This window comes from Ailuropoda melanoleuca, chromosome 4, assembly GCF_002007445.2.
Source record: "Ailuropoda melanoleuca isolate Jingjing chromosome 4, ASM200744v2, whole genome shotgun sequence".
NCBI classification, from domain to species: Eukaryota; Metazoa; Chordata; class Mammalia; order Carnivora; family Ursidae; genus Ailuropoda; species Ailuropoda melanoleuca.
The window spans coordinates 84,836,796-84,850,605 of record NC_048221.1 but is presented as its reverse complement, the minus strand read 5'-3'; the positions used below and the strand labels follow the sequence as shown (position 1 = coordinate 84,850,605).

General features: G+C 34.0%; 1 protein-coding gene across 3 annotated transcripts in view; it reads right to left on the bottom strand.

Moving 5' to 3' along the window:
• PAPOLG (poly(A) polymerase gamma) overlaps positions 1-13,810 on the bottom strand; it is a 29,348-nt gene that overhangs the window by 7,558 nt on the left and 7,980 nt on the right. For all 3 annotated transcript variants that reach the window (XM_019807900.2, XM_034659181.1, XM_002927156.4), the window contains exons 4-14: positions 12,769-12,850; positions 12,432-12,541; positions 11,331-11,384; positions 9,470-9,581; positions 7,210-7,299; positions 4,862-5,000; positions 3,936-4,008; positions 3,051-3,171; positions 2,640-2,724; positions 2,175-2,228; positions 101-220 (exon numbers count right to left, since the gene is read on the bottom strand). In XM_019807900.2, coding sequence (XP_019663459.1) covers positions 101-220; positions 2,175-2,228; positions 2,640-2,724; positions 3,051-3,171; positions 3,936-4,008; positions 4,862-5,000; positions 7,210-7,299; positions 9,470-9,581; positions 11,331-11,384; positions 12,432-12,541; positions 12,769-12,850 — 1,040 coding nt within the window. The remainder of the gene's footprint in view (positions 1-100; positions 221-2,174; positions 2,229-2,639; positions 2,725-3,050; positions 3,172-3,935; positions 4,009-4,861; positions 5,001-7,209; positions 7,300-9,469; positions 9,582-11,330; positions 11,385-12,431; positions 12,542-12,768; positions 12,851-13,810) is intronic.

Below are 13,810 nucleotides of genomic sequence, written 5' to 3'. Positions count from 1 at the left end.
CCATCAATCCTTGTTCAATGACAATCTCACAACTGATCTTAAGCCACGCATACTGTCAAATAACATTATTTAAGAAATACAGTATTAAGCAATAACTTACTCTTTATGATGTTCCTTATTTCCTGGGAATGACTGGGGATTTACATGGGCAAGAGTAATAAATTCATTTCGTTCCAAGTTTCCAACAAGCACACGAATTTTAGATTCTACTAATCCAACCCTGAAGTAGAACGGTGAACAAAATTTTTCCATATTAAATTTGGAAACTATACCTAAGTAACCCAAAAAGCATATTAGCTATGATGCTTTACATGGTCATTTAAAAAATTCAGTCCAATATATTAGGGACTAAAATACCATTTAAGTAAATGACAAGTTACTTAGTCTATTTCCGTGTTTCCCCCTTCCCCTCTTTTTAAAAAAAACTGCTCTAGTGAATTGCCAATTGAAAGTATCCTGCCTCTTAAGACCAAAAAATAGTCATGATTTGAGCATGAACAAAAACTGTTGGTTAATCTGGTTCTAAATACTTTTTTCACTTTCAAATCTTATGTCTATACACTAAAGCCTAAGATATGTTTAAATAGCATAGAGAAAAAAAGCACTAATAACTATCACCTAATTTATGAAATAAACACACTCATATTTTCATAAAATTGGTACTAGATATTGCATTTACAAAAGAGTTTCAGTAAAATCAGATACTACTACAACATGGAAAGTTTCATCAGGTTTTTTTTGCAACTTTGCTTTCTACCTAAGAAATGTGACTACTGTCAGCTACTATATTAACTTACAATGATTTCATTAATTAGAAAGAATAACTACAAAGACATTTTTACATTATTCAAACACTTGAAAAAGCTTACACATTATAATTGTGTGTGCTTCAATAGCACATATACGGAACACCGAATTACCGCTCAGTGTTATCTAAATGAGAGGCTGGCAAACTGTTTCTATCAAGGCCCAGATAGTAAATATTTTAGGCTTTGTGGGCCAGGTTCTGTTGCAACTATTCAACTCTGCCATATAGCAGGAAAGAGGCCAGACAATATATAAATGAGTGAGCATGGCTGTATTTCAAGAAAATCTTATTTATTCAAAATTTTTTATTTTTTATTTTTTTAGTGATCTCTATACCTACCCTGAGGCTCGAACTCACAATCCCAAGATCAAGAGTTACCTGCTCATTGGACTGAGCTAGCCAGGTGCCCCCTCAATAAAACTTTATTTTTAAAAATATCTGGCAAACTAGATTTGGCCCAGACCATAGTTTCCCGATTTCTAATCTAGACAAATGAAATATATATATATATTTTTTAAGATTTTATTTATTGAGAGTGAGAGAGCTAGAGCACCTATGTGCAAGTGGGGGAGAAGCAGAGAGAGAGGGATAAGCAGACTCCACATTGAGTGTGGAGCCCAAAGAGGGGCTTGATCCCAGGACTCTGAGATCATGACCTGAGCCAAAACCAAGAGTCAGACGCTTATCCAACTAAGCCACCCAGGAGCACCTACAAATGAAATCCTCTGTTTTAGTGACAGGATTCTTTTAGTGTCTCCTTAATTATCAATAAAATAAGCACTAAACTTTGGAAGCAAAAATAAGACAGTATCGTGTTTTCCCTTCCCAGAGGTCAGGCCTGAGGAAAGCACAACCATTTCTGGTGGCCTAATAGCTTTTGACTGATAGAGTTAGGGACGTCAGTACACTGGAGGCAGAGGGAATGAATTTGGATTTACTAGAAAGAATGCACTGCTCCTTAACCAAAAATGCCTCTCTTATCTGCTGATAAAAGCTTTCATGCCACTAATCTCCTAAATTAAAAGAATATAAAAAACGTATTTTCCTTCTAGTTTTGATGGGGAAACATGATGGCAAGGATGGAAAACTCAGTATGAGGCTAGGTATCACAATCATTTGAAGTGCCTTACAATTTTGCTTATCTGAGAAGTGGCAAAAGGCAAAGAATATACATATACCCTTATTTTATGTTCCTTCTAAATCTGAAACACTGACAGCATTGCTTAAACACCGAGGCTGCATAGTCATGTACAACAGTCACCAATATAATTTAATAATTTTAAGGATAAAATGTTTTATAAATGGTAAAGCATCATAAAAATGTTATCACCACAAATTAAGTACACAACTTGAATATCAGTCTTACCACTCTAGATGGTTTTCCTCTGTTGATGCACTGGCAGTCAATACTATATAATGTCTACGAAGAATTTTTAGCAACAATCGGGGGGGAAGAAAAGCCAGAAACATTGTTAGGGTTTGCTTTTCCATCATTACTTTTTCTTTCTTCCTCCCACTGAACAAAAGAACTAATGCAGGCACACAGCTTACGAAAATTAGAACATGCTCTGATTTTCACAAAATTAATTCTAGACCTTACAATTAAAAACAATTCACTAAAAACAAAAACCACTAATACTGGGTTAGATACTACTAGAAAACACAAACTGTCTCATCATTTAGGATTTCTGCTAACCTATTCTCTACCTCACTTGAAATGTGACAACAGTCACCCATCATATATTAACTTTGTAAGTTTAATATTCTTCTTTAAACACACACACACACACACACACACACACACACACACAAAATGCAAAATTTCAAATACCTGTATTTTTGAAAAAAATTTGGTGGTTCAAGTAGTTTAGACCAGTCTGATTTCCCTTGAAGGATTTCATCTGTGACTGCAAGACCTAAATTAAAAATGAGAGAGAGACTGATTTTGAAAACTGGCTATTTTTTTTTTTTAAATCAGCTCCTCTACCCCAAAACCTCTAACCCTACCAAACTCTTGAGTTAAAAAAAAAAAAAAAAGTAGACTTGTTTCTCAGAACACAAAAATCAATTTCAAACAGATTGGGCTGGCTCCATTTTGGACTTAATATTATATTTTGGAAAACCAATTACTGAAGGAATAAATACATATTTGAAAGAATTTTTAGAAAAAACAGGTATAACTGCACTTTAGAATAAAACTGTTGTAAATCAAAAACTCGTGGGAAAAGGTCAACAGGTTTACCTTGTTTAAATTCTTCTACCATTACTGTTCGAGTTGAGGTGGACACATTATACGTAGAATTCTGCTGTGGGTAGGCAGGGGTGATTATGGGCATGAGATGATACCTATCTGATGGATTTACCTGTGAAATTAGAAGCAGAATAACTGATCTATTCTCCTATTTCAGTTGTCCTCACTTCATTTCCCCAAAAGTCTGAAGAATATGAAATATAAATTTAATACTACATTTCCTCAATTCTAAGAAGTACATTTTCCCTCCACAACTACATTTATTTCTGATGTCAGATATGTCTGATATTCAAAGGCAACTCTGTAGAAGTTTATTTTTTCCTCTGAAAAGCTGTTAAACTGATGGTGCATCTTATAAACAATGGTCTTTTAGAACCAAGAAAATACAGTATCATAGCCGCAAAAAGCATTATTAATTCAATGGTTCTTAATCCTCTTTCTGCACCTACTCAATGGGTAGCTTCCGTAGGTAACTCAGGAATGAGCACTCACTCTAAAAGCAAATTAAAATGCAAGGTGTGAGTAATGCTAGCTTAGAACCATGAGTCTGCTTTAAATTGTGTTGCAAAGTAAATCTTTTATATACTCCAGCACTTTATTAGTAACTAATTACTTATAAGACAGTTTTTAACAATGGATTATGACATTTTGGTTGATAAACCCACTCATCTACTCTTACATGGATGATTTTTAATGACATAACATTTGGATCAGAATTTGAGATACAAATCATCTGCACCAAAAAACACAGCAGATAGAAGGAAAGAACTATAGCTATACAGAAGGAAGATGAGCAGGAATAAGAAGATTTTTAGACTGCGATATAGAGAACTTTCCTTTTCCTAAAAGGTTTGATTTCAATAATAAGTCACATACCCGAGGATCCCAAACAGGCAAATTCAAATTGCTTTCTTCTGGTTGCTTCAGCAGCACAGGATTTGGCCATTCCCTAACATGAATAAGGCAAATTAATTTACATAGGACCTCACTTCAGGAACTATATGAAATGTTAAAATCATCAGACTCTCAACTTTCATAGAGCAAACATTGTGGATGGGTTTTTGGTATTCAAAAAAACAAACGGGCAAGGGAAGGAAGTATACAAAGGAAAAAGCTGCTTATTTTAAATGCATCTTCTGAAAGGGCAAATACTGTTTAGCCCCTTAAGCTGTAGCTAATTTAAATCTGAATTTTCCAGGGGCACCTCGGTGCCTCCGTTAAGCGTCTGACTCTTGATTTCGGCTTAGGTCATGATCTCAGGGTCATGACATTGAGCCCTGTGTCGGGCTCTGCTCTGGGCATGGAGCCTGCTAAAGATTCTCTCTCTCCCTCTGCCCACCCCCCACTCTCTAAAATAAATAGATAAATCTTAAAAAAAAAAAAACCAAAAAAAACCAAAACTGAGTTTTCCCCTTCCTTCTATTTGCTTTCATGGATTTAACTGATAATTTAATAGCAGCAAGAGCTAACTTTACTGAAAATACTAATAAATCCATGTCGTAGCTATGATTATCACCTCCATTTTACATATGAGACATTAATCTATATGTAGCTAGTAATCACACCCAAATCTACTGTGACCACTCTCAAGCTAAAAGCCTACATTTACAGATCACCCTCAACCCCAGAAGAAAGCGCCATCTGGTGTCTCATCATTGTCTCAAATTTGATGTCTTTAAACTTTTAACTTAAAAGGAACCTAAGACAATAGAAAAAGTCTATGCATCTCTCTTAAATTGCTGAACCAATTTACATAAAGGCAGAAGTTAGTAAATAATTAAAGTATGCATATGAATACTTACCACTTGGAAAAAACTAAAAAGAACTTATGAACTAAAGTAGAAGCTGCTGCATTTGGATATAATTGGCAAGTTCTTGCAACCAGCATTGCCCAGGAGACACCACCAAGGAATCCCAGCATGTTGGAATAAATACCACGTCCTAAAAAATTAATATATTTGTTAATTATTGTTAGGATCTACTATCCATGACATTCAACTGTAAGAAATAGGATAATTTAGTTCCTAAGACTGTTGCTTAGTTATCCTTTCTCCTCTGGAAACATTACACAATCAATAAGCAGACCTTTATGCTAGGTCCACAGTTTTATTAGTAACCCATAAGCTGCATCTTATCCCCCTACTTCGCCAAAACAGACACCTGTTCCCTGCCTCAGTTCTCACTGCCTGACTGGGCTCTATTAATATAACACTGGAATTTCCCCCTTTTCAATAGCTATGGTTGAGAAAGAAATGAAAGGAAGGAGGAAAGATACCTGGAGGGTCTACAAGTAGGAAGAATAAACATTTCATTAGGAATCATATTCATGGGCATTTTAAAATTAAGTGTAAAGTTGGACTAACTTCATTATTTTGCAGAATTTGGATACCTCTCCATAAAGTACAACACATCATTGATATTATTCATTTCTCTTAAATTGTTTCTTACAACAATCTATAAAATATTACATTTCATCAAACCTATTAGGTCCTCAATTACATAATACACCATTATTTTATGTCCCACTAAGTAAGCAAGGAAAAAAGATACAAAATGTCAATTTCAGATATGTTAAATGCATAAAATATGCATCTAAGAAATGACAAAACATGGTACCTAATTTAATCTGTAAGGAAAGAAAAATTGTGATATCCCTTTCTTGCAAATTACTTTATCTTGACTATACAAGGTAACTGAGCCCAAGGACAAATCCTACTTGCTTAAGGGCTTTTTAGATGTATGCTTCCAATATGGTAGCCATAAGTCATATGTAGCATTTTCTCTTTTTTTGGTAACAGCTATGGAGATATCATTCATATAGCATAGGATTCATCCATGTAAAATGTGAAAAATTAATGGCTTTTAGTATATTCACAGAGTTGTGTAATCACCACCATAATCAATTCTGGAACACTTTCATCACCCAAAAGTGAAACCTTTAACAGTCACTCCCCTCCTATTTGTTCCCAATCCTCCCAGACCTAGGCAAGCACTATTCTTCTATCTTTATAGATTTGCCTATTCTGGACATTTCATATAAATGGAATTTACTTCAGTCCTCTTTATTGCCAAGTAATATTCCATAGTAGGGACATATCATCTTTTGTTTATCCATTGATCAGATTAGGAACATAAGGTTGTCTCTACTTTTTGACTATTATGAGAATGCTATGAATATCTGTACACAAATTTTTTTAAAAGATTTATTTGAGAGAGAGAGTGTGTGTGAGAGGGGGTGGGACACAGGGAGGAGGAGAGAAGCAGACTTCCCCTGAGCGTGAGCCCAAAGCAGGACCTGAGTCCAGGACCCAGAGATCATGACCTGAGCCAAAATCAAGAGTCGGACGCTTAACCGACTGAGCCACCCAGGCACCCTATCACTGTACAAATTTCTGTACAGACATATGCTTTTACTTCTCTGAGATACTGTTTAATTTTGAATTGTAATTTAATTTTCAAATTCAGTTCCTTGGTTGCACATTTCAAGTGCTCAATAGCCACATGGTTACTTTTTGAATAGCACAGATATGAAGAATTTCCATCATCATAAAAAGTTTTATTGGAGAGTGCAGTTTTAGACTATGTAAAACCTGGTGCCAGAAGTATAGCACTACTTAAATGTAGTTAGAAATAATAGAAAATGTGCTGTGCCAGCTCAGGATTGGGCCTTTTATGACCATATTCTATGTATATATATACATTAGTTCCAAGCTTTATTAGAAAAGTGTCATAATGTAAAAATAAAAAGAAGTTGAAACTATCACTGGAGAGTCTTCATTTAATAAATTTACTGAATACCTACTACAAACTACACGGTGCTGGTAATGGGGAGACAAAGATGAATAAGATGGTCCTGCCTACAGAGAACGTGAACAACAGTGAGGGTTTCACTCTTTCAGTTCTAACTCATTCTGACTGCCTGGCTAAAACCTGAGATGGGAAGTCAGGTTTTAGTTTTCAACCAAGAAACGAGGTAGAATCACACACCAGAGCACCATAATCACTGAAAAAGAAACAGGATTCTCCAAAATCTACTGGATCTCAATCTCCAACAGTATCAACAGGCTCAAGACTCTCCATATGTGCTTCTATCATTAGCAACGAAAATTGTAATTTTATAACACAAGCTTAAAAGATGTGGGATACTTACGTTTTGCCCATAATTTGACTGCTCTTAGGGTGAGTCTAAAAGTTTCCTTATTTGGCACTAAATGCAGAATTTCATCAGTAACTCTACATCCTGAAAAAGATAAAGCATTCATTTTTCATTATGCAACAAAATCTAGTTAATTCAGACACCCTTCTAATTTCGAGACTCTTAAATGCTAAAACTATCAAAGACAATAAAATGTGGTTTTATTTTCTCTGTGTATTTGAAATTTAGCACATATATGAGAAATCACTTTGCTTTTAAAGAATTAAAAAGTACATGGGAAATGTAATTAAATATTAAAATAAGAGATGGATCTGACTATCTTTAGCTTTCTTCACCATTGGTCTTTACTGTTAATCAAATGTCCCCAACTTATAAAACTGTTACTGCTTTTACATACACCTTATTTCACAAATACTGTGATTTACTGCTATACTCTGAAAGTACAATAAAAATGCAATGACAAAACAAAAGATGCTATAAGCCAGTGTTTTGTTCTCAAAGTGCAGTCTTGGACCCTTGGGAATGCTAGGTTAACCTATATTTTTTTTCAAGTTTGTCAAACCTATTTTTGTAATTATAATAAAGCTTTGCCTCTTTACTGTGTTAATGTTTGCACTAATGGTGCATAAGCAGTGGTGGATAAAAACTGCTGGTATCACAGCTTTAGCAACAAACTGTACTAGTAAACAATTACCCTCACCACCACGCATTTGCAGTTAGAAAACAGGAAAGGAACCCATCCAATGTTCGAGCAAGTTTAAAGCAAGCTGAACTACTTGGGTTTTTTTGTGGGTTTTTAAGGAACACCAGTTTTACTTAGAAGAATCCTAAAAAATGAACAAAGTGAGTCCCTCACTTCAAGTAAAACAAATGACAAATCTTGTTACCAATAATAAAATTTTAGCTTTTGAGTAAAAATTAGAATTTTGGACAACTCGTATCTGCTACTGTGAGCCTGACAGCTTTCCAATATTTAAAGACTTTTCTGATGAGATTGGTGGTGATATTAATGAATGTGATTTTCCTGGATATTTTATAATGAAATGTGTGTTAACATTTTGAAGATCCAAATAACTTTGTGAACCAGTAATTTCCAAATGACCAAGGCATAATAGTACAAAATCAGGTATGGGTAAAAGATCCATTCAAAGAACAAGACAGACCAATAGATTTTAATGTAAGAGTATAAAAAGTTAATTGACATGGTTTTAGATTTGATATGCAAATTAACCTTTAAAAAAAGAATCACTTTTACTCACCAATAAAAAGGAACAAACTTCTGATATATGCTAAAACATGGACAAACCTCACAAACACTACACTAAGTGAAAGAAGCCAGACACAAAATACCACATATTGCATGATCCCATTTATATGAAATGTCCAGAAAATGGCAAATCTATAGACACAAAGTAGAATAGTGGTTGCCTAGGACTGGGGGCTGGAAAGGAGAATGACTGTAAATGTGTAAGAGGGATCTTTTGAAGATGATGAAAATGTTCTAAAATTGGATTGTGGCACACAACTTTATGAATATGGTAAAGACTACAGAATTGTACACCTAAAAAGAACAAATTTTATGACATGTAATTATACCTCAATAAAGCTGTTGAAAAGGAAAAAGATATTGTCACTGGTCAAGTTTTGCTGTATTGTCAAAGAATATCCACAATTTTCTGAAAAGGCTATTAAAATACTCCTCCCTTTTCTAATTATGTATCTTTAAGAGGTCAGATTCTTCCTGTGCTTCAATCAAAACATTACAAGAAACTGATTGAAAAAACAGATATAAGAATCTAGCTATCTTCCATTAAGTCAAAGAGATTTGCAAAAATACAAAAAAAAAAATCCCATTCTCACACAAAAACGTATTTTTATTCGCTTAGAATGGGCTTATTATTTTGAAATAAATACTTTAAAAATTTCTGTTTTTATTTCTAATATGGCATATATTGACAGATATAACCCACATAAATGGAAGATCTTTGGGGTCCTCAATAAATTTTTAGAGCGCAAAGGGGTCCTGAGACCATTAGGTCTGCGCACCATTACTACAAACATAAACAACGTTTCAAATAAATGTATGTCTTTTAAAATGCCTAAATGTGGTCAGATTATCTATATAAAGAAAATCACATCATTTTTAACTGAGTTAATCCAATCCCTTAAAAAGTCCATTAATAGTTCTGCAAAAAAGATCTCTTTGTCTAATTGTTTTCAAGCAGATATCTGAGATTTCTTTTTAGAAGCTTACCATTTAGGCTGCGAATACACCTTATATCAAGGCTTCTCAGTCGAGAGTCGTCTCTTAGATCTAAATTATCTGATATGGTTTGAATTGCCAATCTTGCAAAGACTAGATCAATCTTTGGAAAGATGCAAAAAAAGAGAAAAATATTACTTTTTCTCCTTCTAGTCCATTCTCCCTCCCTCCACCCCAACCTCAAAAGTATAAAGTTCTAATTATTAGTTTGGGAAGTTCTACCAAAACTTCAAAAAGCTTATGTAGGCAATCTCACATGGGAAAATCACTGCAAAGTTTTGTGAGGGTAATTAAATTTGCAAATTAAGGGAAAGCATTTTAATTTTAGCATATATGCCAAGCATTAAAAAGAACATCAAAATCTAATGAATGAATTTCTAGATGGCAGATCCAACACACATTTACATTCACTCCCTCTTGAAACCCCACTAAAATACCAGTAAAATTTCATTTTTATTTAGTTTTGTTTTTAAAGGCATAACCCACTAGGAAGAAGGGAATAAAAGGAGACAACAGCAAAAACTATGGAAGCAGATGGATAAGTGGTAACAGACTTAGCAGATTTAAGAAAGCAGAGATAAAAAATATTGTATCCAGGAAAGGAGGATAGGAGGCTGTAAATAAATACATAACTAAACAGAAAAGAACACTTAGAAAAATAAAGTTATTCTTAGAAATTAAAAATATGACAGCAGAAATGGAAAACAATAGGAAGCTTGAAAGATGAGAAAACCCCCAAAAGCAGAAGAAAAATATAAAGATGTGGCAGTCCAATATACAGAAAAAAGAGAAAACAAAGGCAGGAAATCCAATAGAATTCAATACAATTTCCAAGAATGGAAGGACAGGAATTTCCAAAGTGGAAGAGGACTACTGATTGCCTAGCATATTTGGTTGAAAAGACACATACCAAAGTACATTACCATGAATTTTACAACTATGAAGCCCAGGAATAAAAGATCACATTAAGTGTCCGAAGAGAGAAAACAGACCACAAAGGATGAGAAATCAAAATGGCATCACGCTTTTCAACACAGCATGAAAGGTAGAAGACAATGAAGCAAGGCCTTCAAAACTCTGAGATACATTATTTCCCACCTAGAACTCTATACTCAAAACTTTTATTTTGATGTGAAAACAAAATAAAGACATTTTTAAATAAACAGGATCTCAAAAATATGCACTCTTTCTCAGGAAGCTAGCGGATAAGTGCCACTAAAATGAGAGTAAGTCAAAAAAGAAGACAACTCTAGAGAGAAGCGAAAGGAAATCCTAAGATGATAGTAAAGAAAGATCCAAGATGCCAGCTGTTTATCCTTCATGGAGAACAATTGGTGTGGAATCCAACATGTGAAAAGACTCACATATTTTTTTAAGATGATAACGACAGAACACCTGATTTAGACAGCCAACAGAAACTAACTCTGAATTAGTGTTAAGTATAAAAACCAAGCAAACAAAACGCAAAACAATTATATACTCCCAAGAAACAAAATGCCACAAAGAATGATAATCTAGTACACTTTGTGCTCAGTTTTGAACATTATTTATACAATTATAATAATGTAAACACTGAATATTGCTCCAATCCAAATTATAACACAATTATTTTAGATTATAGGAATGAGAAGGGTATATATAAAAATCATGGGGGTAGGAATAGAAGCTGGTTCATTTTCCATAGTAAGAAGTCAATAGATATAGGAGAAAGAAAGGTGAGGAACTATTTAAAAACTATTTGATTCTTTAAAATACGTGTCTTTGTCAGTCTGACTTAAAAAAACAAAACAAAACTGAAAAAAGCCTATGTATTAATTCAGTTGCAAAGTCAGAAAAAATATTAAACACTTACTTCAATTCCATCAAACTCAAATTTTATAACAGGTACAAAGGCATCTTCTACAGCCTACAAAAGAGGACAACAATTAGAACACATAAATAATCTTTTAAAGGTGTAATCCTTTCTCTATCCCTCCTAGCTGCCAATAATGTGAATACCTTTGCTAAAAAGTGAAAATGTTCTTGGTCTCACATTCCAAATAAGTAAGTGCTTCTACTCTGGGATTGTGTTATTTAAGATACAGAAAATGTCATGACAGTAGTTATCTAATTTATTATCCTCCTAAAAATATTCATCAGAAACTGGCAGGCAGAACTGCGATCATCCGGGTACTTACTATTTGTTGAGATTAAATTGAAAACTGATTATTTACAAAGAACACTAGTGTTGGAAATTATAATCAGAGCTCATGATTAATCTATTAAAAATATACAATCAATGTAATTTGGATTTAGTAGAAATGTCATCTTCCTGAGCTTTCCTCAATCCCCCAACCTAACAAATTCTTAACCTCCTTTCTCCATTCTCAGATGCCCAAATAATGCAGATCCTTTCAACTTCACCTTATCCTAGCACTTTAGATTGCATTAAAGCTATGTTTGCTTAGTTCCCCTAATCCCTCCCTCCCATAAACTATGTCTTGTTCACTACTGTATTTGTGGGACTAAGGACAATATCTGATAAATCACTTGTGCTGAAATTTCATTTGCTGAATCAATGGCTAGATATGCACAAAGAGAATGACTAACTGAATCTTACACATACTAACGGCTATCATTTGATATGTATCAACCACTTATCAAATATTACAGTCAATATTTTTGTCAATTATCTCATTGATTCTCAGAAAAACCTTATAAAAAGTTATCACTACATCTCCATCTTACAGCTTTGAGGAAACTAGGCTCAAAGAAAATAGGTAACTTAAAATCTAAGAGCTAATATGTGGTAGATTTTAGAATCAAACCCAGGTCTGTATTAACTATAAAGCCCATGTTCTTAACCATCTGTTATTTTAATAAGATATAGCAACTTCTTAAGAAATATTTCAACAATCATAAGCCCAAGCTTCTGTTATCAAGTTCAAAATACTAAATACTAGAGGATACTTACTCTTAAGTTTCTAATGCCATCTTGATGTTTCAATTTTTCAAAAAAAGACTGAAAAAAATCAGATCTCTCCACATGTCTTGGAGCTACACAAAGTGCATCAATGTCAGCTCCTGCAAATCAAAGTATTTCTAATTAAGACTATACTGTATGCATTTTTGTTAAAACATACAAAAACATTATGTACAGAAGAAAATATGTAAGATGACTACAGGAAAATGTTAACAATGATTAGCTCTGAGTAGTGAGATAATGGGTATTTTTTTCTTCTGTACTTCTAATTATGAATAACAACAGCTTGTTATTGAAAGTTCTTATCAGAACACAGAAAAGCAGTTACCTTTGGTGTGTACTCCAAGCCTATAGGAGCCAAACGTGAAAATTTTACCACCAACAGTAGCCACAACAGAAGGTGGGAGATTCTAAAATTAAATTAAACAAATGGCATTCAATTGTTGAAATTATTTAGCATAAAAATTGCCTAAATACTACCGATATATACTACATTTGTCAACTTTGGGAAATTGAGATTTCTGAAAGTACTTCAGAGCTCTTTGGGCTGCAGCTTGCAGTAATTAAGAGCATTCCCAGAGGGAAGACAAAACAAATTCATGCCTACTATACATGCACACACTTCTCTTAAGAAAAACATTTTTCAACGCTTGACCCTACTTGCCCCCTTCTAATTGCCTGTTTTTGGCTCCATCATTCTGAAGTCACCAAGGAACTCTTACCTACCAAACTAAGGCACTTTCAGTTCTCTATAGTATCATACACTTAACTCATTCCACTTACCCATTAGTTTTTGTGACAAATATGCTTAATTTCTTGATTGAATTTCTGCAACCTTTCTCTAAGAAAGTGGTCATCTTGACATGACCTCCTTATAAGAGGTAAGCTAACATATTTAATGAAATTTTTTAGAAGGTACCAGAATTATAAGGCTACTCGTCACCTCTCTCTGAAGCCAATTCTAACTCCCCATCAGGTATTTTCACTCAGACATTCTGACCCACTTCAATATTCCATGCTTAAAACAAAATACTCTTCCTATGATAAACCAGGTATCCCTTCTGATTTTCTCTCTTTCTGTTCCTCATTCTCCTTAATACCTGTGGTCATTATTCTTCCTGGCTTACCAATTCTTAGCTTATATCCCTCACATGTCACCTCCTTTCTATTCAACTACTATGTCCTTAATTCTAGGCCTTAATAGAATCTTAAGCTACCTTCTTGACCGTAGTCTTTATTTTCTCCTATTCTATTTTGTATAAAATTCACTTGACGTTCTTACTCTACTATATATACCTCTTCTGCTCAAAACGTGCTAATGCATTCTTCTCTGACTACTGAGGTAAGGATCCTTGGATCCTGAGAATCTC